At 42.5% G+C, this 24,874-nt stretch overlaps 1 protein-coding gene across 1 annotated transcript in view; it reads right to left on the bottom strand.

Annotated features, from left to right (window-relative positions):
- Positions 1-24,057, bottom strand: part of CORIN (corin, serine peptidase) — a gene marked incomplete at both ends in the record, with an annotated part of 99,247 nt that extends 75,190 nt beyond the window's left edge. Inside the window, 3 exons of the mRNA XM_081332547.1 lie at positions 2,683-2,827; positions 22,933-23,091; positions 23,992-24,057. Coding sequence (XP_081188673.1) covers positions 2,683-2,827; positions 22,933-23,091; positions 23,992-24,057 — 370 coding nt within the window. The remainder of the gene's footprint in view (positions 1-2,682; positions 2,828-22,932; positions 23,092-23,991) is intronic.
- Between the last annotated feature and the right edge of the window lie 817 nt (positions 24,058-24,874).

The following is a 24,874-nucleotide window of genomic DNA, read 5'->3' as shown; positions in this document are numbered from 1 at the left end:
GAGAGAAGCAACCTAGAACTAAGGAGAAACTTCCTGACAGTTAGAACAACTAACCAGTGGAACAACCTGCCTCCAGAAGCTGTGAATGCTCCAACACTGGAAGTTTTTAAGAAGAGACTGGACAGCCATTTGTCTGAAATGGTATAGGGTTTCCTGCTTTAGCAGGGGGTTGGACTAGATGACCTCCAAGGTCCCTTCCAACTACTACTACTACTACTTCTTCTTCTTGTTCTTGTTGTTGTTGTTGTTGTTGTTGTGGCCTTAGCAGAGGGTTGGACTAGATGACCTCCAAGGTCCCTTCCAACTACTACTACTACTACTTCTTCTTCTTCTTCTTCTTGTTGTTGTTGTTGTTGTTGTTGTTGTTGTTGTTGTTGTTGTTGTTGTTATTATTATTATTATTATTATTATTATTATTATTATTATTATTATTAATTTACTTCAATCAGAATAGAGTTGGAAGGGACCAATCTCACTTGGTCCCTCAACACCTGTTCCATAACAAGGAAGGCCCACCAGCGTCTTTACTTTCTGAGCAAACTGAGGAAGTCACAGCTTCCACCACACATCCTCACAATCTTCTACAGAGGGACTCCTGAGAACACCCCGAGCAGTTGCATTACTGCCTGGTTTGGAAACCGCACCGTTTCGGATCGCAAAACCCTACAGCGAATAGTGAGGATGGCAGAGAAGATCATCGGGGTTGCTCTTCCCTCTGTCATGGATATTTACATCACGCGTTGCATCTGTAAAGCCAGAAACATTGTGGCTGATTACACACACCCCTCATACACACTCTTCACTCTTTTGCCATCTGGAAAGAGGTACAGGAGCATTCAGGCTCGGACATCCAGATTGCGTTAACAGTTTCTTCCTACAAGCCATTAGAATTCTCAACACGAAGAAACTGGAACTATAAATACTTGTATTTGTAGGTTTTTTTTAAGTTTTTAGTTTAGAGTTATGTGTAGTTTGTGTTCTGTTCTTTTTTTTTGATTCGTCTCTGATGTAGCACCTTGGTCCTGGGGAAACGTTGTTTCGTTTCACTGTGTACTATACTGTATATTGTTGAAATGACAATAAAGTCGTCTACTACTACTACTACTACTACTACTACCACTACCTGGTCCAATCTGTTAGGGATTGTTGTGCAGAGGTCTCCTTGCGCTACCAAGGAGTTGCACAGACAAGGAAGGGTACTGAGAGCAGTCACACAGTAACCACAAGAGTACACTGAGTTGTGAAAGCAAAAAGTATTTTACTTTAAGGTGGTGTAAGAACAAAAATGCACGGTCAAAAATAAACAGTCCAGGTCATACACAATAGTAACAGTCCAAGTAGCAATCCAAATAGAAAGTCTTCTTACCGATCCAGAGGTCAATACACAGTTGTACAGGTTTACCACAGTAGTAAACCAATAGTACAGCAAAACAGAGCAAAAACAGTAACAGTAGAAAGAGTAGTGAATTCAGAGAGATAGAAGCTACGTTCCTAGCTCCCTCTTATGCCCATGAGAAAACTTACACACCCATTGGCTAATTAACATCTTAAAAGTCACAACATCATGGTTAATATATTTTCAACCCAACATTGTAGGCTATCACCATATGCCTAACACAATCCCCCAATCAAGCAGGAGACCCTATACCAGGGGTAGGCAACCTTGGCTCTTTTATGACTGGTGGACTTCAACTCCCAGAATTCCTGACCCAGCACGGCTCAGCTTGGCAACCTCTCTCTTTCCCCTCAGCCTGGCTGGCTCAGGAACTCTGGGAGTTGAAGTTCCCGGGTCATAAAAGAGCCAAGGCTGCCTACCCTTGCCCCATACCATTCCAGACAAATGGCTATTTCTCTTCTTAAAAACCTCCAATGATGAAGCACCCACAACTTCTGGAGGCAAGCTGTTACACTGGTTAATCGTCCTCATTGAAGTTTCTCCTTAATTCCAGGTTGCTTCTCTCCTTAATTGGTTGCCATCCATTGTTTCTTGTCTTGCCTTCTGGTGCTTCGGCGAACAGGTTGATTTCACACACACCCTCTTCTTTGCGGCAGCCCCTCAAATTGTGGAACACTGCTATCATGTCCCCCCCCCCCGGCCCTTCTTTTCTCTAGACTGGTCATTCCCAAAATCCTGCAGCTTGTTTTACTCTCCAGGCCTTTAACCATCTTAATTGCTCTTTCCCCCCCGCCAAAGTCTCAACATCCTTTTTGTAATCGTTATGCAGCATTCCGGGTGTGGCCTTAGTAAGGATTTATAAAGCGGTACTAATACTTCACAAAGTTGTGATTCTATGTCTCTGTTATGCAACCATGGATTGTATTAACTTTTTTGGCTGAACAGTTCATGCCCAAGGCACGTCTTTTTTTAGTCGGGGGGGCAGATAACGTGGAGGAGGAATTCTTTTCTGAAAGGGAGGGGCCACGAGGAGGGGCAACCGCCCCAACCTTGCCCCGGGTTCCCAGCACGTTTTCCATTAAAAACGTGGCCCGTTCTGAAAAAGAACCGGCAGGTTCTGAATTTGTGACGGGTTTTAGATTCTAAAAAAGTCTTGCTTCTTTTCGCCCCCCCTTCCCTTCCTGCCAGTCCCCACCTGAGGGCCGTCTGCGTTTTGTGCGAACAAATTATTGATGAAGTTCAACGTCCCTCACTTTCGTCTTTGACTCATCTTTTCTGATACTCACCTGCAAATGAAAGAAGAATCACAAACAAAAGTATAAGGGTGCAGATGCATGGAATTAGAACTAGCAGTAACAGCCTGAAGTATTTTGCAGAGGTCAGTTTCTGAGGACAGCCTTCGTCCATTTTATCTTCATCTGTTCCTGGAACCTGAAACACAAGAGAGACCGAGACTTATATTTCTATATGTACTCTGTAGTAGAAAACTGCCACCGAATCAAAAATACTTTCTTTTCTAGCAGAAATGGCTGAGACTGTAGTGTAAAAAGCTGGAGCTCTCAAACTCTATTTGCCAGAAGCCACTGAATCTTCACACAAGTAGTCCTTGGCTTACCACCGTTCATTTAATGACCGTTCGAAGTTACAATGGCACTGAAAAAAGTGACTTGGCAACTGACTCATATTTAGGAGGGTTGCAGTGTCCCGGAGCCATGTGACCACCTTTTGCATCATCATCATCATCACCATCATCATCATCATGATAATTGTTGTGTATGTAGGATGCTTGGCTGGCACAGCCAACCTAACATCACTGGCATCACTCAGGTGATGTGATTGGTAAACCTGTCTGGCGGGAAATATACTACACTGGGTTGGGTGTTACCTGGCCGGCGGGAAAACAGAGCAATCGGGTTGGTCAGCTGGTTGGGCATCAGTAGTATATAAGGGATTGACAAGGGTAGGACTACGCTTCCATTATGTGATCAATAAAAGGAACAGTTCGTGTACCCTGTCTCATTCTTGTGTCCACGTGGCCGCACACACTACAACAATGATGATGATGATGATGATGATGATGATGCCATTAGTACATGGGCAGTCCCAGTGATACACTACCCAGCTAGAATTATCAACTGGACTTTGGCTGAACTGGAAAACCTAGATTGGAAGACGCATAAACTTTTGAATATGCACCATGGTCTACATCCATGAAGTGACATCGACAGGTTGTACCTGCCAAGAAAAAAAGGGGGCAGAGGGATACTGCAAATCCACCAAACGGTAGAAGAAAAAAAACAAAGTTTGAATGACTATGTGAATCAAAGTGCAGACAAACTGCTGCAGGCTGTGAAAACAGAGAACATTATAAAAATAACAGAAACAAAGGCAGAATATAAGGAAAAATGGCTGGATGACAGAATACCGTATTTTTCGGACCATAAGACGCACTTTTCCCCTCCCAAAAGTGGGTGGAAAAACGAGGTGCGTCTTATGGTCCGAAGGTAAGCGAAAACACTTGTCTCCCATTCAGTCAACGCAGTCCATCAGCTCCATTGGAGAGACGTGATTGAATGAAGACATGGAATTCTCCGCCCCGCCCCTGTGACTGGTCAGCAGGGGAGGAAATACGGACGTGCCTGCCATGCCTTCTGACTGCCTCCCCCTCCCTGCGCACGCACATTTTCTTTCTTTTACCTCGCTGCTAAAGAAATAGTTTTTGCTGAAATAAACCTCATAGGCGACTTGCCCCAGCAAAGCCGTGAGGAGTTGTCCCTGCAGGTTTTTCTGCGAAGTTTATTGGAAGTGATTTCCCATTTGCAAGATAATACTGCTAATTGTTTGAAATTGCTTCGGCATCTTAGAAAACCTATTCAGGGAAAAGAAACTACCGGTACCTACCTTTTTTTCTTTCTCTCTTTCTTCCTCCCTCCCTCCCTCCCTCCTTTCTTTCTTCCTTCCTTCTCTTCCTTCCTTCTCCCTTCCTTCCTTCCTTCTTTCTTTCTCTCTCTCTTCCTTGCTCCCTCCCTCCCTCCTCCCTCCTTTCTTTCTTCCTTCCTTCTTTCTTCCTTCCTTCCTTTCTCTCCTTTCTTTCTTTCTTCCTTCCTCCCTCCCTCCTTCCTTCCTTCCATCTCTCTCTCTCTCTCCTCCTTCCTTCCTAGTATACCGGTACTATTTGGTTCAGAATATTTTTTTCTTGTTTTCCTGCTCTAAAAACTGGGTGTGTCTTATGGTCAGGTGCGTCTTATGGTCCGAAAAATACGGTAAATAGATGGAAAACCAAAGCTTTGTATGGACAGCATTTGAAAAACATTGAAGGAAAATCTGATAACAACTTGACATGGGCATGGCTTAAGATGGGAACCATCAAAAAGAAATGGAAGGCTTAATACCGGCTCCTCAAGAACAAGCACTACCAACAAATGCCATGAAAGCGAAGATACAAAAATCCACTGACAATCCAAACTGCTGACTTTGCAATGACAAAGTTGAAACTGTTTCACATCTGTGAGTGCAGCAAAATCGTGCAAACGGATTACAAAGCTAGACATGACCGAGTTGCTAAATTAATCAACTGCACATTCTGTAAAAAATACGACTTGCCTGTGTCCGAAAAGTCATGGGAACATAAGGTGGAAAAAGTTGTCAAGAATGAGAGGGTGAAGATATTGTGGGATTCCGAATACAGATAGATCGCCTTTTGGAACACAACCCGCCAGATATCGCAGTAGTAGAGAACCGAAGTGTACGGCTGATTGATATTGCTGTACCAGGAGACGCCAGAATCAAAGAAAAAGAACTGGGAAAAATTACAAAACATCGCAACCTGGCCATCGAAACTGCGCGATTATGGATAAAACATGTAACAGTGATACTCATTGTCATCGGGGCACTGGGAACTATGTCCAAAAACTTTGCAAAACACATCAAGAAACTGCAGCTTCCAGCAATAACTCCAACAATGCTACAAAAAACTGCGTTACTTGGAACATCTTACATTTTAAGGAGATATCTGGTTGATACCTAGGATGCTGGCAGCAACCCGTGTCAACCATTAGTGCCAGTCAATTTGAGTGTTCAGTTGACTGAGTTTCATGTTTTATGAATAAAAGTTTTACATAATAATAATAATATTTGGAAGGGAGCTTGGAGGTCATCTAGTCCAACTCCCTGCTCAGGCAGGAAACCCTATACCATTTCAGACAAATGGCTGTCTAGCCTCTTCTTAAAAACTTCCAGTGTCGGAGCATTCACCGCTTCTGGAGGCAGTTTGTTCCACTGATTAATTGTTCTAAGTGTCAGGAAATTTCTCCTTAGTTCCAGGTTGCTTCTCTCCTTGGTCAGTTTCCATCCGTTGCTTCTTGTCCTGCCTTCAGGTGCTTTGGAGAATAGCTTGACTCCCTCTTCTTTGTGGCAAGCCCTGAGAGATTGGAGCACTGCTATCATGTCACCCCTCGTCCTTCTCTTCATTAGACTAGACATGCCCAATTCCAGCAACCGTTCCTTATATGTTTTAGCCTCCATCTTGAGAAACCTGGAAGTTATGTCAGGATGCTTTTTGTTGATTATAGCTCAGGTTTCAAAACCATTTTGCGGCCATTCTCAACGAGAAGCTGACTGACTTGAAATTTTCCCCCTCCATCTGTGATTGGATTCAAGACTTTCCTAGGGACCGGTTACAAACAGTGAGGGTCGGGTCTGCTTTGTCTACCCCCCCTGAAACTTTGCACCGGCTCGCCACAGGGCTGCGTGCTTAGGCCCTACCTGTACTCTTTATACGCATGACTGTGTATCATCCGACCCATCTACTGCGATAATTAAGTTGGCAGATGATACTATCGTGGTGGGTCTTATTACAGGTGGGGATGAGACAGCATACTACAGGGCGGAGGTACAAAAACTATCCATATGGTGTTGTAACAACAACGTGCACCTGAACATCGGCAAAACGAAAGAGATGGCGCTAGACTTCCGGAGGAAAAAGGAGGAACCTGCCCCACTTTACATCGGGGAGGACTGTGTGGAGAGAGTTTCCTCCTTTAAATTTCTGGGAGTCTACCTCTGCGAAGATCTGACCTGGAAAGTTAATACAACACAGGTGGCCAGAAAGGCCCAACAGAGACTTCACTTTCTCAGGGTCTTGGGGAAGAACAGGGTAGAAAAACGACTGATGACCCTCTTTTACCGGTCTACTATAGAGAGCGTCCTCTCATATGGTATTGTGGTTTGGTATGCTGGTCTGACAGCCATGGATAGGAAGGCATTACAGAGGGTGGTGAGCACAGCACAAGACATCGTGGGCTGTCCCGACACCACTGGATGACCTCGCCAGGGCTCGCTGCCTTGGAAGAGTGAGGAAAATTCTCAGGGATGACTCACACCCCAGACGGTTATCTCTTTACTCTCCTACCGTCGGGTAGGAGATACAGGAGTATAGCCAGCCGTACCAATAGGCTAAAGAACAGCTTTTATCCATGGGCTGTTAGGTTCTTGAACGGGAAATAATTTTATAAACTTTATGCATGATTGACTTGCAAGGCCGGTGCGTTGTGCAATTAGCTCACATGGTGTAATAAGATGGAGGGTTTGTGTCACTGTAAGTTGGGGTTGGGGGCACGAAGGGAGGCTCAGCCAATCTCAATGTATACGTGGTTTGTACTTTGACAATCAAGGTTCATTCATTCATTCATCATCTTTGTTGTTCTTCTTCTTACAAGCAAATTCAATGGGAAAGCCAGATTCTCTTAACAACCGTGTTATTCATTAATTTAAGAACTGCTAGCAGAGATGGCTAAGCTGACTGTACTGATTAAAGAAAAGAATACGAACATTTTTACTGCCACATGGAAACTGTTTCTAGACTTTGTGCTTGAGGTTGAAAAAAAATGAAATTTTGATTTTGGGTTTTACCAGTTAGACTGACTTGATGTTATCGAAATGGCTAGCTTGTATTAATTTTGTAAAAGTAAAAAGTTGAGGTTTAAAGTTGATAACGCTACTTTGCTGCACCAAAGGAAATTGGAAGTCAATGCCTTCTTTTTTTCTCTTCCTTACACCTCACTTCGCTATTCCCTTTTCCCTTCCCCATCTTTTCCGCTATTTACGGTTATATTTTCACTGTATTGTATATACTATAAACTAATAAAACTTTATACCTTAAAAAAAAAGAACTGCAGTGATTCACTTACAAACTGTGGCAAAAAAAGGTCAGAAGATTCACTTAACAAATATCTCACTTTGGGGCCCAATTGTCATAAGTCAACTATTCTTGATTCTGTCTTGGCATAGCAGCTTGGTAGTCCTCACTGCCACTACCAATCTTTCAAGAGGTGCCTCGCAACATTCATCCTCCACCTTCAGTGGATGACCAAACTAAGAAACCAACTCCACATAGATAAGATAATCTTTATTGTCATTTTTTTAGTGTGGGCACAATGGCACACATCAAAAATGAAATTTAGTTGCCCGCTCTCAAAGTGAAACACATACATGACACACACCTAAAACATACTGTATACAATATATGTATAGACCCACACCCCTACATATACATAACAATAAAATATTAAATACTGTCCATCTTGAATATATAATGGAAGGAGGAAGCCTGAGAGTTCACAAGGTTAATGCTGTATGGAATGGAACGATGGCTGAATCTGGATGTTCTGCCTCGGATACCATGGAGCCCCATCCTCCCAGAAGGTAACAAGGAAAACGGGTCGTGAAGAGGATGTGTAGTGTCCCAGATAATCTTACGGACCCTGTTCAAGCAACGCTTCTGTGCTATGTCCTGGATGGGAGAGAGGGAACTGCCAATGATCTTTTTGGCCATCCTCACCACTCTCTGCACAGCCTTCCTGTCTGAAGCAGTGATGCTCCTAAACCAGACTGTGATGATGATAACTTTATTGTCACTTTGAATGTACACCAATCGGCATACATCAAAATGAAATTTCGTTGCATACAGCTCTCAAAGGGTCACCACCTCCGATATATACTTCTTGTTCGTGGCCCACTCACATTTCACAATGTCCATTTTAGTCTCTAGGGAGTGAACGACGGCACACAGGACAGATGGAAATGGGGCTCCATGTGGATTAGCCCTCAAATTCGCTTGTATTCTGACAACCTCGCCTTCTTTCCTTTTTCTGATCCTGACTCTTCCACCTTTTCCTTAAAGAGGCCTTGCTTCTTTTCGCCCCTGGAGCACGCTGCTGCTGCCACCAACTCCTCCAAAAGCCTCTCTCTCTTCCTCTGGGCCTGCCGACAGCCTCATCCAGTTCCTTCGCTACATAAGCTCCAGGTCCTCTCCTCCTCTGCCTCCTCTGGAAACAGCCCTGATTTGCAATACAATCCATCACTGGGCCAGCAGTCAGATCTTGTTGCTGGTAGAACAAATTCAAACAGTGCCAACGACTTGGTAACGGTCTCACCAACAGTTCCAAAACAACTAGAAACTTGCCATGCCAGCAAAGATTGTCGATCGTATGTCGTATGTTACCTTAGTTCCACCATGTTGCTCAAACACATTAAAATCTTCCTGATCATGTGGCCTATAGCCCTTACTATCCCTCCCAAAACTATTTGCCTTCAAGAGCCAATGCAGCCGCAGCCATTCCAGGCGCTGCCATCTTAGATCTCCTGTGATGCTGTATGACAGGATGCTCTTGATCGTCCCCCTGTAGGAAGTGGTCAGGACAGGGGAAGGAAGATAAGCTTTTCTCATGCGATGGAGAAAATGCAGGCGCTGCTGTGCCCGCTTCACCAGTGTCTCGCCGTTGAGCCACCAAGCCAGCCTACTTGTTAGTTGCACACCCAGGAATTTGATGCTGGCAACCATCTCCACAGGTGAATCATTAATTCACAGAGAAGTGTGGCTGTGCCTGCCTTTTCTGAAATCGAGAATGATTTCTTTCTTTTCCCGGTATTTAAAACTAGGCTATTTTCTTTATACCAGTTCACCAACTCCTCAACCTCCTTGCAGTAAGATCAGGAGTAGGCATATTGCAACAGCTCTATGAACAAGCTTGAATGTTCTTCCCCCTCTTCAAGTTTCTCCTTGTAAACTAGGGAAGGGCTTAGCTGACATTAAAATTAGTGCTGGTAATTATAAATGTCAGAGCTAGTTTAAAGAAAAATTACATACAAAAAAAATGTTCCAAGCAGACCACAAGATGGCTCTAGCTTGCTTCAACTGCCTTACTTCCACCCTAAACTCAAAAGGCATCCGAAATTAAAATTACTACAGCAAGAAGGGTCTACAGAAATATTGCAACTTCATGCAAACTTTAAATATTTTAAATCGGCTACAGATAGTCTTTGACTTACAACAGTTCATTTAGTGACCAAAGTTGCAACAGCACTGAAAAAAAATGTGAATTATAACCATTTTTCACCATTATGACCACTGCAGCGTGACCCATGGTCACATGGTCAAAATCCAGAGGGCTTGGCAACTGACTCCTGTTTATGACCGTTGCGGGGTCCTGGGATCATCTGTTCCAATTTTTTGCGACCTTCTGACAAGCAAAGTCAATGGGGAAGTAAGTCATTGTGTAACTAGAGCCAGGTTGGTCTAGTGCAGGGGTCTTCAAACTTGGCCCTTTTGTGACTTGTGGACTTCAACTCCCAGAATTCCTCAGCCAGGCACGCTGAGGGGAAAGGGAGAGGTTTCCAAGCTGAGCCATGCTGGCTCAGGAATTCTGGGAGTTGAAGTCCACCAGTCATAAAAGGGCCAAGTTTGAAGACCCCTGGTCTAGTGGTTAAGACACCAGCTAAGAAAGCTGGAGATTGTGAATTCAAGTCCCGCCTCAGCCATGAAAACCAGCTTGGGGGGGGGGGGAGAGATACTTTCTCTCAGCCCAACTTTTACCTTATAGGGCTGTGGTTGTGGGGAGAACAGGAGAAGAATAGGGTATTGGATATGCTTGCCGCCTTGAGTTATTTGTGACGCGACATTGCTCTTTACAACTATACTCCTAAATTTATTTGTTTATTTGTATCCTGCCTTGTCTATTCCAATTACAGCCGTTAAGCAAGCAGGACCTGTAGTTATACATACGATATGTAACATGAGAGACTAGGATATCCAATTCTGGAAAATCAATAGGTCCAAATGTTAAGACACACAAAATGTATCTATTACAACTTAAGAATACAATAAAGTCAAGGTATGTGTTACTAATTATTCAAATATCTTTATATTCTAAAAATGAAAAAAATAGTATGCTTTACACTGCACACATGGAATACACGAACAATGAATTCATATCACATGGATTCTTTTTTTCCCATTTGATTTACCCTTTTTAATTTAAAGTTTATTAATTTTAATTTATTGCAATTACTGTATACAGAGAAATAAAGGAAGCGGCACACAGAGAAGTAAATCAACTTAGCATAGGATCCTTGTTAAACATTTTTGCTTAATCCTACAAAATTAGAAGGCCCTTCAAAGATTCAACAGTTTCCTGGAGATTCCAACCATTTGCCAGGAGCTGTTTGGGGGGGATACTAGCATTCCCCACTTTTCCAGCCTCCCCTTCTCTCCATCAATATCTGCCTTGTTTTAAATAGAATCTCAACTGTCCTATCTCTAGCAAAGTGTTATTTTAATGATAAATGGCATCATTAAAATAACTGAAAATTAAATCCTCAGCAAGAAAATGAAAATTGAATGAGCATTTAATTTTTTTTGGGGGGGAAAAGAGAAAAACTATTTTCAAGGCGTTTATGCATAAAGAGAAAAAAGATGTTTAAAAGCAAATGCTTTGTGTTTGCTAAAGGTCTATTGCAAAACAGAATTCTTGTATAACGATGAGAGTGATATAATTTCCTTACAAACTAGTCATAACAGAACATTATTCATGTTTTCCAGCCTAACCTCTCTGTTACACTGTAATTTTGAAAAGCCAAGTTTCCCAAGCCCTGGTTGGGAACCCCCGATTTAAAACGAGTGAATAAAATAATCTGTAATAAGAGGTAGCATGGTTAAAATCTACATGCTTCTACTAATCAATACAGCTGGGAAGAAAGGTAGCTGAAGTTCTGAATTCTCAATTAACAGGCTAACCACCGAAGACTCTCCTCTCTTAACCTATTGACCTGCCCAGGAATTACAAGCTTGATAAACCTTTCTAGACCCCTTCCTCATAGCCAGAGAAGTTGACAGCCCACCAAGAATATGAGTAGTGTTGTTATAAACCTAGAAGAGACAAGATCTTTACTCTGCTCATAGACCAGCATAGAGTCAATGTTTGTAGCTTAAATATTATCAGGTTTTAAATTATCCCAATTGATCTAATTTAATACACACTCATGCCAGACGTGCGTTGATAGAGAAGAATTTTTATTTTACTCATGCAGCTCTTCTTATACTGACTGGTTTCCAGTGGCTGCTTTGGTCCAAATACTGTAGGTGCCGAAATTAGCATCCATTCACATCTACTATTTCATTCCTGATGGTGTGGAATTTCTCCGCAAACATGTTGCTGGACTTATGCCAACAAGGGAATTACATATCAAGCCTCCCGTGACCAGACAGGTCTTTGGTATATGTGGTTTCCTTCTGGTTCAAATCCAACAAAATATTTGAAGGGAATTCCCACCGCATAGTACTTTCTAGCTGGAGGAGGGAGTATTATGTATATTTGGTACCTTGAGTTACTTGTAAATAATAAAAGCTAATAAACAAACAAATACAGCACAATACTTCAGAATCTAAAAGGAGCCTTTGTTCCCTATTAAAATAATAATCCAAAGTTTTTGAGAATCCCTCATTGCTTCGGTTGAAGTTCCTGGATTTGTAGTCGGATTTATAGAATTAATAGGAATTAAATAGAAGCGGAAACCTTAATTGTTATGATACCTAACCTGATTAAAAGCATCTATAATTAAACTAATTCATCTTTGAGTGATACTTCAAGGACTGTGCTACAAAGTTCAAAAAACAATCAACATAATAATGTTGTATTTATTTGTATTTATATTTTTTCTCAAAACCTTAAATGCTTAATGAGGGGTAAAACTTATTTTATAGGTCACTTGGTAATTTCAAAGCAGTAACTATTCTTAAGCCAGTGGAATTTATTTTAGGCAGTGAATAAGGGCAGCTAGCTTGGGCAACCCCATCTTATTTTTAGGAACAAGGAAGGGAAAAGTTCAGGAGTTCAAAAGCCACCAGGCAGAAATGGGAGGTGGCTAAGCGTCGTTATGGCGACAGATCTCAATCTGGCCTTGTCAGAGTAGTTTTAGAATCCCCCTTCTCATATGAAGACCCCACCCCATTCCTGCTGTGCTCTGAAACAGCAACACAAAAGGGCAGGGGGACCCCTGACCCTGGAATTTGGATCCTCTTTATTAGCCTTTGTGTGCATGGCCCAGTCCTCCCAATGGAAAGTTGTCCAATCAGAGAAGCTTCATCCAAAGGGCGTGTCCAAAGGGGTTTCCCTGCCTGTGCTGGACCAGTATATATTCAGCTGGTCCATTATTATAGCTAATTTAGGAATTAAGAACTGTGTTAAGAGTATTTAGCATTTACAGCAGACATGTCAAACACAAGGCCCGGGGGGGGCCAGATCCGGCCCGCGAAGTGGTTTCATGTGGCCCGCAAAGCCATCCTGGAAACAGTGAGGGAACGGCCCACACTGCCTTGGCCCTGGCCCAGAGACCCTCCTTCTGCCAGAGACCCCCAGATCTGTCCCACTTCTGCCCAGGCCCCCATAGGCACCCTTGATGCGAACGATGTAGAGCTGGCCACGCCCACCCAGTAGGTCATACGCACTCTAGCCACGCCCACCCAGTAGGCCACACCCACCTTGGCCATACCCACCCGGCCCCTTGAGGGCAACCGCAATGCTGATGCGGCCCTCAATGAAATTGAGTTTGACACCCCTGATTTACAGGGTTAATGCTGTTTCCTTAAGAGATGGCTTCTGGGAAATGTAGTCTAGTTGTTAGTAAATCCTATAGCTTATCTAGCCAGGGGGAGGAGCTTCAAAGTTTATTGCAGGACATCCTGGCTACATGCCAGGCTGTAAAGCCTTTGTCTAATTCAGCATCATGCACGCATCAATTAACAGCTGTAACCACGCAGAGCTGAGATGGGGAATTACCCCTTTTTACCTAGGAAAATGGACAGATATGATTATGACCGGACGAATCTACTGCAAAGTAAGTCTCTGCTTTAGAGTTCCTGGACAATAAATATTTGTTTAAAACCATTTCGTTGAGTTATACTGTCTGGAATCTGGAGCTAAAAAGCATTTTAGTTGGGGGCCAGGACACTACCCTAGACCAGGGTTTTTCAACCTTTTCACTGATTGTACCACTTTTAGGACATGACAATATTCGAGTACCACCAGTGCATAGCAAGGTGTCAAAAACCTGATGACTTAAAAAAGGGGGGGGGGGGATTTTGAGTTTTACTGATTAGATTGATTTGTTGTTATACAAATGGCTAGTTTATATTATTACAGAAAAGTAAAAAGTTGAGGTTCGATATTAATGCTTCATTCTACTGCAACAGAGCAAGTGGGAAGTCAGTTCCCCTTCTTTGATTTTTCCTTTCCCCCCCCCCTCACTTTTCTTTCTCTTTTTCCTCGCCACTGTGTCCTACTATTTCCTTCTGTATTTTTCTATTTTATTCTATAATCTAGTAAAAGAGCCTTGGTGGAGCAGTGGGCTAATGCCTCCTTAAGTAACACCAGCTGCCTGCAATTAGTGCAGGTTCGAGTCCCACCAGGCTCAAGGTTGACTCAGCCTTCCATCCTTCCGAGGTAGGTAAAATGAGGACCCAGATTGTTGGGGGCAATTAAGCTGACTTTGTAATAATGCCGCTGGGGGGGGGGCGAAAGCCCTAATAAGCAGGCATATACATAGAATGAAGGCTATTGCTAAGCACATTAATTTGTGCTTTAAAATTGTAAGCCGCCCTGAGTCTTCGGAGAAGGGCGGGATATAAATGGGATTAAAAAAAAATGTTAAACCGCTAAAAAAGGAAAAAAGTACGTTTTACTCCTCTTTATATCCGCTCCTCTCCTTTATATCCTTTTCTCCCCTCTCCTCCTTCTACTCTCCTCTCCCCTTTATATATTCTCTCCTTTTATATCCTCTCATCTCCCTCCTCCTTTTATATCCTCTTCTCTCTCCCCCTCCTTTTTTTGTATCGTCTCCTCTCTCCCCCTCCTCCTCCTTTTATATCCTCTCCTCTCTCCCCCCTCCCTCTCCTTTTCTCTTCCGGTTGTGCTGGAAGTGCCAATCACCTGTAGTCGCATGTGCCAATCCTGGGCTCTCAGCAGAGCCCCAGCAACACTGCAGCTCCGGCTGACTCTTTCCCAGGCCTCTCTGCCGCTGACGCCACTTCAGCTCATCCGCTTTTATACATTTTTTTACACTTTTTTTTTTTTGCAACGCTTTTCAATCCATCGTATGCAGGCCATCTGCCAGGTGCCAAAGTGCCACCAGTGCTACACGTACCATGGATTGAAAAGCCCTGGTATAGGGCACCAGAGAAATTATCTGAAATGCATAAAGCAGACATGTCAAACACAAGGCCCGGGGGCCAGATCTGGCCCGCGAAGTGGTTTCATGTGGCCCGCGAAGCCATCCTGGAAACAGTGAAGGAACGGCCCCCACTGCCTTGGCCCTGGCCCAGAGACCCTCCTTCTGCCAGAGACCCTCAGATCTGTCCCACTCCTGCCCAGGCCCCCATAGGCACCCTTGATGCGAACGATGTAGAGCTGGCCACGCCCACCCAGTAGGCCATACGCACTCTGGCCATGCCCACCCAGTAGGCCACGCCCACCCTGGCCATACCCAGCCAGCCCCCTGAGGGCAACCGCAATGCTGATGCGGCCCTCAATGAAATTGAGTTTGACACCCCTGGCATAAAGGTACTTTGAATTTGTGCTGGAAATAGAACACCATGAAGGGTCATTCTATTTGGTGGACCTCTACCGAAGCCAGTAATTTTTGAATTCAAACACACGTATTAATTCATATGGTTTTAAACACTAATATACAATTGAAACCAGGGAGTTTTCTTATGGGACAAATGGATGAACAGCTGGGAGAAAAATCATGGAACCTTGAATTTGCATTATTGCAGTCAGATTATTATATGCACAAAACTAAAAACATTCAGCACTCCTCACAATGGATGATGGTTGATAAAGATGAGGGAACTTGCAGAGATGGCTAAAGCGACACCCTTATTAGAGAAAGGGCATTTACTTCTAACTGAAAAACCGTTATAGACTTTTTGATGAAACAAAATAAACTTTTGATTTGTGGTTTTAATGCTTAGAAAATATTAGATTATAGAAAGGAGTGAGCTTTTTATGCCTATAGGATACAATCAACACATTTGCTGCAACGAAACCAAGAGTTTCTATTTCTTTTTACCTTTTATTTTTTGCACCTTTTGTCTTTTCCTTACTTTCTTTTTTTCCCTTTTCTTGCTTTACTTTGTATTGGTTTTTCTTAAGTTTTTAATCTTCCTTTTAAAACATTTAATAAAATGATACAAAAAATATCACCCCAGAAAGTCTTTTAAGTGATTTCACGTCATATTTACTATTTTTTTTCTGGGAGGATTGGGCCCCATTTGGCCCTAAAAAAGGAATCTCTCTAAAAAAAAAAGGAATCTCTATTGTTTGGGGACTTAACATGTAGTTGCTTTTATTTGCATTGCTTTTTTTTAATACGTATAACAGACATCCAAACATTTCAAACTTTTTCAGATGCAAAGAAATGGAAACTTAGGCTACCAAATTTCTATTTGTTGTACAGTTGTTATGGCGCACGTCTCCACATATATTTTTTTTAAACTGCGGGGTCTCTAATTGTTCCTTGTTGAAATCTGCCCTGATGACAACCCTTTGCTTACAGCTGGCCTTTGATATCTCCCTCAAGAGAAGCCAAAGTCAGCGACAACTCTCCCAGTTCCTTTTTCAGACGTTAAGCTGAAGCAGGAAAACCAGTCCCCTTCTGGAATTAGACAAGCAACCGTGGAGCTGCACGGCTTTGCTTCATGCCAACATTGACTTGGAGCCTCCAACGGGCTTGAAGGACCCCAATAAGTGTGAACCTTATCAACTATGGGTATCTACTCTGATAGGGAGACTTTGCACTTACTGTCAATGCTGTACTGGAATGCTTTCTCCAGTGTCCTGAGGTTTAATTTTTTATTGTGGTATTTTTTTCTCCTCAGACTTTCCATTGCTCAGGGAAGCACCGAGTCCCGAGAATCTAACATAGCTGGGCCACAGCTATTTATAACTTCAGGATCGCCTTTCCAACTGCTTTAGACTTCCCTTGGCTTTCACTGGGAGAGGGGAAAAAATACCGTCAACAATGTGAGGCTGGTAGCTCCCAAAGTATTTTAATTTCAGCTGACATCTGTGAGGAACTCTCCCAATTTTGTCGTTTGCAGTCCCCGAAATGGCAGCGTTCCATATCCACTGAGGTTCAGTGTGGCTTTTTCTGTTCCTGGCAAACTTCTTCTAAACATCACATCTACTTGAGAAGCCGCTATATATAATATTGATGCGGGGAGGGGGGGTGGAGAACCTCTCTCATTTAAAGATTCACACCTAAATATAAGCAAGGGGACCCAAAAAGCTGCTTTTTCATGAGGCAACTGGACTTCCTTGTTTTTCTTTGAAGACCTTTCGCTTCTCATCCCAGAATCGTCTTCAGCCCTCAGCTGAAAGCGAAAGGTGAAAAACAAGAAACTTCAGTTGCCTCATGAAAAAAAAAACACCTTTGGGATAACTATGACCTGGATGACTAAGAATCTCCATAGACATTTAGATAAGCAAGAGAAATCAGGATTTTATTCCTCAGCGGAACCAACTCCAAACACATCTTTGAAGCTTGGGTGTTTTTTGCAGAACACAACAGGAAATAACAGCTCCTACCCTTTTTTCACAAGATAACGAATTCCAGATTTACAAAGACACACTATCACAATTCACACCATTTCACTCTGATTAACCATAACTTATTGCAGAAGTCAGAGCGCGCAAATTACTTTCATTTCTCATTCTTGAAAAGGACATGCTTAATTAAATCACATAGTTTGAAGAAATTTTATGCTGAACGGATTCATAAACTACCAGATATAAATCAATGTTCACACTACTAATGATTCCTATTTGCAATTCTGTAATCTATTTCAGGGAAATATTATTCACATTCTTTCCTTGAGGAGACTGCCTAATAGAAGACACCAATCATAACTTTTTTAAAAAATCTTTTCTATTTATTTTGACTTAGGTATTTGTCACTGGACTACTACATTTACTTTATTGTTATGCTTGGGGGAGCGTACTGTTTGGAGAACCATAAATTTTTATTTTTTCATAGACAATAAATATTCCTAGTTTATTTGAAATACCAAAGGCATATGGAAAAACCCTCAAACACATTTTCAATATTTCAATTTCCCTATACATCAGGAAACACTCTGATTAATTCAATGACGACGCCTCGTTTCTTCAGAGCTGCACAAATATGCCACTATACAGGTAGTCCTCAACTTATGACCACAATTAAGCCCAAAATTTCTATTGCTAAGTGAGACATTTGTTAAGTGAGTTCCCCCCATTTTATTACCTTTCTTGCCACAGTTAACTGAATCCCTGCAGTTGTTAAATTAATAACAGGGTTGTTAAATGAATCTGGCTTCCCCAATGATTTTGCTTGTCAGAGAGTTGTAAAAAGGTGATCATATGATCCTGAGACACTGCAACTGTCATAAATATGAGTCAACTACCTGAATTTGGACCACATGACCCTGGAGATGCTGCAATGGTCTTACGGGTGAAAACGGTCGTTAAGTCACTTTTTGGAGTGCTGTTGTAACTTTGAACAGTCACTGAATGAACTGTTCTAAGTCGAGGACTATGTGTACTAGGAGAAAAGTTAGGTCAGTACAACGAAGCATTTTAAGCATTTACTTAAAAGCTGCTGGGATTGTACAGGCCTCAGCAGGTGGCAGCATGAAGCCAATCTTGAAAAAATAATAAGACCCATCAAACCTGGTTAGGTTTCTTGCATGAAAGATTACCGGGAATGTCAGGACTATAAAACAAAATGGCTAGTCGAAAAATATATTTCCTGAAGCAGCAAGCTACTGTATTTCTGGATTGTTTTGAGAAAATGAACTGACATTATCTGGAAAACCTTACCTTCTTAATTTCTTGAGTTCACATAATGGAAAAAAAACATAGAAGTAGAAGCTGAATGAACACACCGAAACTACAAATTATAAATGTTTTCAAATCAGACCCATGGCTATATTCCTCCTAGGGGCATTGCACATCAGAACAAAGAATTATGGGATAATGTTGTGTGCCACTAATGATAGTAGGCTTTTTCCTCACAACGGGTGCACAAAGTGCCAATGAATCGTTAGTAACTGAGGAAATGGCTTAAGATTCAAACCTCTGTACCCCCTTTAAAACTCCAGGTAGAAGTTTACAGCTTCTTTATAACCTCAGGTATTTTAGCAAATATTTGGATGCTTTTTTTTAATTGAACAGAGATTCAAGAATCTGCCACCCTGTACTCCTGCCATAGTTTGCTTTTTTTTTGCTGCTCTATTCATTTTTTTTGCAGGTGTCTTTAAAAAAACACTAAATTTGGGTTTTCAGGCATGGCATAGCAGCAAAAGCAGAATTGGGCGGAGTCATGAGAATTATTTCAGCACTTTAGTGGTTTGCTCTCCTTTGAGAGTGAATCCATATTTACCCTGGAAGGAGAATCTCAAAGGAAAAGGGCAAAGTAGGAATACAAAACACAACGCAAAAATTGTGGGAGAGAAATCATAAATTGACAATGTCAACTGCGTATAAAGAAAATTTGTATAAAATGTTTTATAGATGGCACTTACCTCCAGCTAGATTAGCAAAAAAATTTAAAAATGTATCAGGTAAATGTTGTAAATGTAAACATAACTTAGGTACATATTATCATATCTGGTGGACATGTGACAAGGTAAAGGCTTATTGGGAAAAAAATACATGCTTGGCTAGAAAAAATATTAGGAGAACATTTAGTATTTAATCCTGATTTTTTTTTATTAGGTATAGTACCAGAAAAGATCAATAAGAAAAATTTGTACTTGGTTTTACATATTGTAACTGCAGCAAGAATAAGCTATGCGCAATGTTGGAAAAATGAACAAATACCTTCAGAAGAAGAGGTAATAAAAAAGATACTGGAATGCACAGAGATGGACAGTTTAACTATGAGACTGAAAGATAAAGAAGAAACAGAATATTACCAAAGCTGGAATTTATTCTACAAATGGTTAGAAGAGAGAACCAAAGAATAGGACTTGATTATGTATTAGCGTTTTATGAATCCAGATGGCACGCTGTTTGAAAAACTAACATATGTATGTGGAGGTTAAAAAAAATAATAAAAAACTTTATGATAACAAAAAAAAGGAATACAAAACACAACATCAGAGGAAAAAAAGTTGGGGGTGGCCAGCAATAAATATCGAAGCTCCACATACCTCTTTGTCCAACTGTGTTATTACCAGGGTCTCGGACATACAAAGAACATACCAAATAGCTTGGATATCTACCCCACAGAAGGGAATGAATATTCTATCAACTCCCCATTGCAACGCCTCCCCCCCAAAAAAAATACCAAAAAACCCAAAAAAACTAGAAGATGAAATTACGGTTGCATTCAATGTCACAGGACTCTTTACTTTCACGGTTCCAGAACTAGCAAAAGAATCCATGACAGCGGTACTACACAACATACCAGACCTGTGTAATGGCCTTCTGGAACAGTTATAGCCTAACAATATAACTGCTAGGAGAATCAATACTGCTGAAGGAATCTATTGTTACTGATTTATCATTTATAGCCAAATACATTAAAATGGAAATACCCAGAATCATGGACCTCCTCCCCCTGCCTCAGTTTGAGGGACAAATAGGGTCAGAAAAGCAGAGGAACGCATTCACTGCAGAAGCCTGTACCCAACATCTAGAAACTATAGCCCCACACATACACACATACCACTGAAAAGTATGGATCCAATATTAGACAGCACCTTTCTTGTTTTAAAGAAGGAACTAGAGAAGACTCATGAAACTATCAACATTTTCAAAGAAATAACGTTCACGAGGGAAGAAGGAAACAGCATATATATATATATGTATGTATGCATGTATGTATGTTAAGAATTTGTCAAGGCTTTTTGAATGCACCTTGCTAATTAACTCTTTCTTTCCTGCTTTGGCCTGACTCAAGGCTTATCCACAGGATATAGTCAACTTATGACAGCTCATTATTTGTGTAAATTATTCAAATTGCTAATAAAGAATTGGGAGGCTGAGATGATCATTTCAAACTTCTTATGTTCTCATCAGTCATACCCTTTATCTGAGATTCTTTATTAGCAATTTGAATAATTTACACATATATCTGTATATGTATATGTATGTATGTATGTATGTGTGTGTGTGTATATATATACATATATATATATATATATATATATATATATATATATATATATATATATATATATATATATATATATATATATATATATATATATATATATATATATATATATATATATATATATGTATATATGTATATATGTATGTATGTATGTGTGTGTGTGAGAAAAAAAATTTTTGGATTGCTAACAAAGAGTTAAAGGGCAATCCAATTTCCCCCCCACAAATATGAGCTGTCACTGTTGTGACTACAACCTGTGGATGGCCTTGGGTTAGGCTGAAACAGGAAATAAGATTTGCCCCTTGTTTGGGGCCTAGCAAGGTATTCTAAATACTTAACAAACATTTTATATATAAATAAATAAATAAATAATATAATAATATAATATAATATAATAATATAATATAATATAAATAAAATGTTTGTTAAGTATTTAGAATACCTTGCTAGGCCCCAAACAAGGGGCAAATCTTATTTCCTGTTTCAGCCTAACCCAAGGCCATCCACAGGTTGTAGTCACAACAGTGACAGCTCATATTTGTGGGGGGGAAATTGGATTGCCCTTTAACTCTTTGTTAGCAATCCAAAAAAAAAAATTCTCACACAAACCTATATACATATATACATACACACACACACTGCTCAAAAAAATAAAGGGAACAGAAAATAAGACATCCTACTATTAAATACAGTACATTGTGTTGCTTAAGTGTTCCCTTTATTTATTTATTTTGAGTAGTATATATCCTTCCTAGAGCTGAGAGTGTTGAAAAACCGCTCAAATCCAAGGATCCCAATTATTGAAGTAACAACCCAACCCTCCCACAAGAGGAGTTGTGTAAGAACAGAACTCAAGACGAGTACAAGTACACAGCAGCAACCCAGAGCGCAGCGGAATATGGGAAACAGCCCACCTCCAAACAACGTCCCCCCAAAATGGATACCCCACACAACTCTTTTTACAAATGCCTCCTTAAGTAACACCAGCTGCCTGCAATTAGTGCAGGTTCGAGTCCCACCAGGCTCAAGGTTGACTCAGCCTTCCATCCTTCCGAGGTAGGAAAAATGAGGACCCAGATTGTTGGGGGCAATAAGCTGACTTTGTAATAATGCCGCTTGCCCCCCCCCAAAAAGCCCTAATAAGCAGGCATATACATAGAATGAAGGCTATTGCTAAGCACATTTGATTTGTGCTTAAATTGTAAGCCGCCCTGAGTCTTCGGAGAAGGGCGCGATATAAATGGGATTAAAATTAAATTAAATTAAATTAAACCACACTGGCAGGGTTAAGTTCTGTATGTCTAATCCCCCTCCAACCACCACCACCATTCATTAGCACTGATGATGTCACCTAGTCGGGTAATGAAACGCCTGCAAACATCCAACCTCAGAGAGCACCGACATCTCCATTTTTTCTCTCTCTCTCTCTCATCTTTTCCTTCGCGAGAGGCATATTCCTTCTTTCTTCTCAGGAAAGCGGGACTCGCAGGTCCCAAAAGCAAGCGGGGAAAAAAAATGAGGCTGGATCTGAACTGTGTCTTCCCCCTCCTAGTCCAAACTCTCGCCACCAGTTTGCAAATCGCCAGCGACTGACAGCAGGACGCGGCGTCTGCAAGCTACCTCTCGGCCCGGATCGCAAAGGCGGGAATTCGGCGTCCAGGGCCAGGCAGGCAGGCTTGCTAGCTTTATTTGCTTCCACAATCCGGTTTGCAAAGAAAAATAAAATAAAAAATAAACCACAACCCTGCCTGACTCAGTCCCCGTCTTACAAAAGAACAAAGCTGCGAAGTCGGGTTCTCCCTTGGTGATGGAAGTGGCCAAGTTCCCTACGTTACACGCAGTCGTATGAGTCCCCAAAAAGAAAAAGGGGGTGGGGTGGGGGATAATCCAACGGGCTCGATTAGCCCAGTATACGCCACCAAAGTCACAAAGAGCTAAGGCAGCACTCCCGCTAACTATAGTTAAGCTACAGTCAAGCCTTCCATCACGATTTGGATTTCGGATCGTGTAAGCGAGCCAGCGGGTTGGGTTCCCAAATTTACCTTTCCCGAAGCGATATGCGGTTCCCGCAACAACGAGCACAGTAAGGCGCTTGTTGTAGTAGCCGATCGGGGAGTTTCGCTTGAGGGTTTCGAGTTGCTGGAGATCTCGGGAAAAACCTGCTTCATTCGGTAAACCCCGAGCGAAGTCTCCCGCTGAACCTGTTCCCGAGAAATTCAATCGAAACTTTTTTTCTCTCTCTCTTTCTGCGCGCCCGGAGTGTTTTAAGAAGAGACTGGATAACCATTTGTCTGAAATGGTATTCCTGCCTCAGCAGGAGGTGGGGGGGTGGGGGTTGGACTAGAAGACCTCCAAGGTCCCTTCCAACCTTATTGCATTATGAAGTTATGGGTGGGTTACAACTCTTGTTATTGCGTTGCATTGCATTGCATTGCATTGCATTGCATTGCATTGCATTGCTTTGCATTGCATTGCATTGCATTGCATTGCATTGCATTGCATTGCATTGCATTATCCCCCGAAGTCGACGAAAGGGTCCGGCGGGCAATCCGGCCGAGCAATCCCAACGCTTGAGTTCCCGCGCTTCTCCCGGCTCTGCCCAGCCGGGCTGTTGCGCGCAAACCGGAGAGCCTTGCAACGATTTCACCGGCTTCCTGCTCGCTTTTCCAACGCCTCCGTGCTTTTTGCTTTCTGGAACCGAAAAAGCGCAGCCGGATTCGGCTTAAAGCAGAAAGGACGCAACTCGGGCCGGGTTTTTTTGCAACCACCAGATTCCGGGGAGATGATGCCCCAAGAGCGGCGGCGCGGCGTCCGCCCGAACGAGGTCAACCGTCCCCAAGACCATCAGTCCCGCTTTGGATTCCTCTCTCCCATCCCAACCCACCCACTCACCCACCCCCGGGACAAAACCCCCGTGCTTCTTGCCCCGCCGCCGAGCGGGCTTCCCACGAGCCGCGGGGCTCCCGAAGCGGCTTAGCAGCCGCCTGGTTTGAGCCGGAGGTTTGAGCGCCCTGCGCGATTCCTCGACGGCGCCGTCTTCCGAGGAGGATCGGGCTGGGAAAAAGCGCGCGAAGTAGAGGAGGAGACGCGCAGCTCTTTACCTGCTCGGTGGGAAAAGCTGGCCGGGCGCGCTCGGCCTCCGGAGGGAGCCGGTCCGGAGCAGACATGTTGTGTGCCCTCCCGTCTTCTTCGCCGCCGCCGCCGCTTCAGCCGACTGGCGGGCTCCTGACGCGGCGGGGGCGGCGAAAGCCAGCCCGTCCACACACACAAAGACACACACACACACCCCACTCCCCGCAGGCAGGCAGGCGGCTCCCGAGTGAGGGCGGCTCCGGGATGTGCCCGTTCGCCGATTCCCCGCTCGGGTCCTCGTCGGAGCGTCCGGCTGAGACCCTCAGCTCTTACCGCCCCCCAAATCCCTGGCTTCGCAGGCGGACGCAGACGCGAAGAGAAGGGATCGCGCCTGCTTTTGCCCCCCCCTTCCCCCCTCAAAAAAATCAGGTCAGCCGTCGAGGCGGCTTGAAGGGGACGCCTTTTGTACATTGTATTTTTATTGTATTGGCCCTGTACACCGCCCTGAGTCCTTCGGGAGAAGGGCGGTATAGAAATTAAATTATTATTATTATTATTATTATTATTATTATTATTATTATTATTATTATTATTATTATTATTATTATTATTATTATTATTATTATTATTATTATTATTATTAAGCTTGTAAGCCACCCTGAGTCTTCGGAGAAGGGCGGGATATAAATGGAATTAAAATAAATAAAATAAATAAAAAAATAAATTATTATTATTGAGTTCGATGCCCGGCTCTCCCCTTGCGTTTCCTAAAGGAAGTCCGCGCAAGCGCTCCAAGGGCGACCTGAGGCAGCTGATTTAATGAAAAAGGACTTCGACCAAGTCCCTGTTTCTTTTATCAACCCCCCCCCCCCAACACGACCTGAGCCGCCTTACTTTGCATCCATAAAACTA

This window comes from Vipera berus (assembly GCF_964194415.1).
Source record: "Vipera berus genome assembly, chromosome: 7".
In the NCBI taxonomy this organism is placed as follows: Eukaryota; Metazoa; Chordata; class Lepidosauria; order Squamata; family Viperidae; genus Vipera; species Vipera berus.
This window is presented reverse-complemented; position numbering and strand designations above follow the sequence as displayed.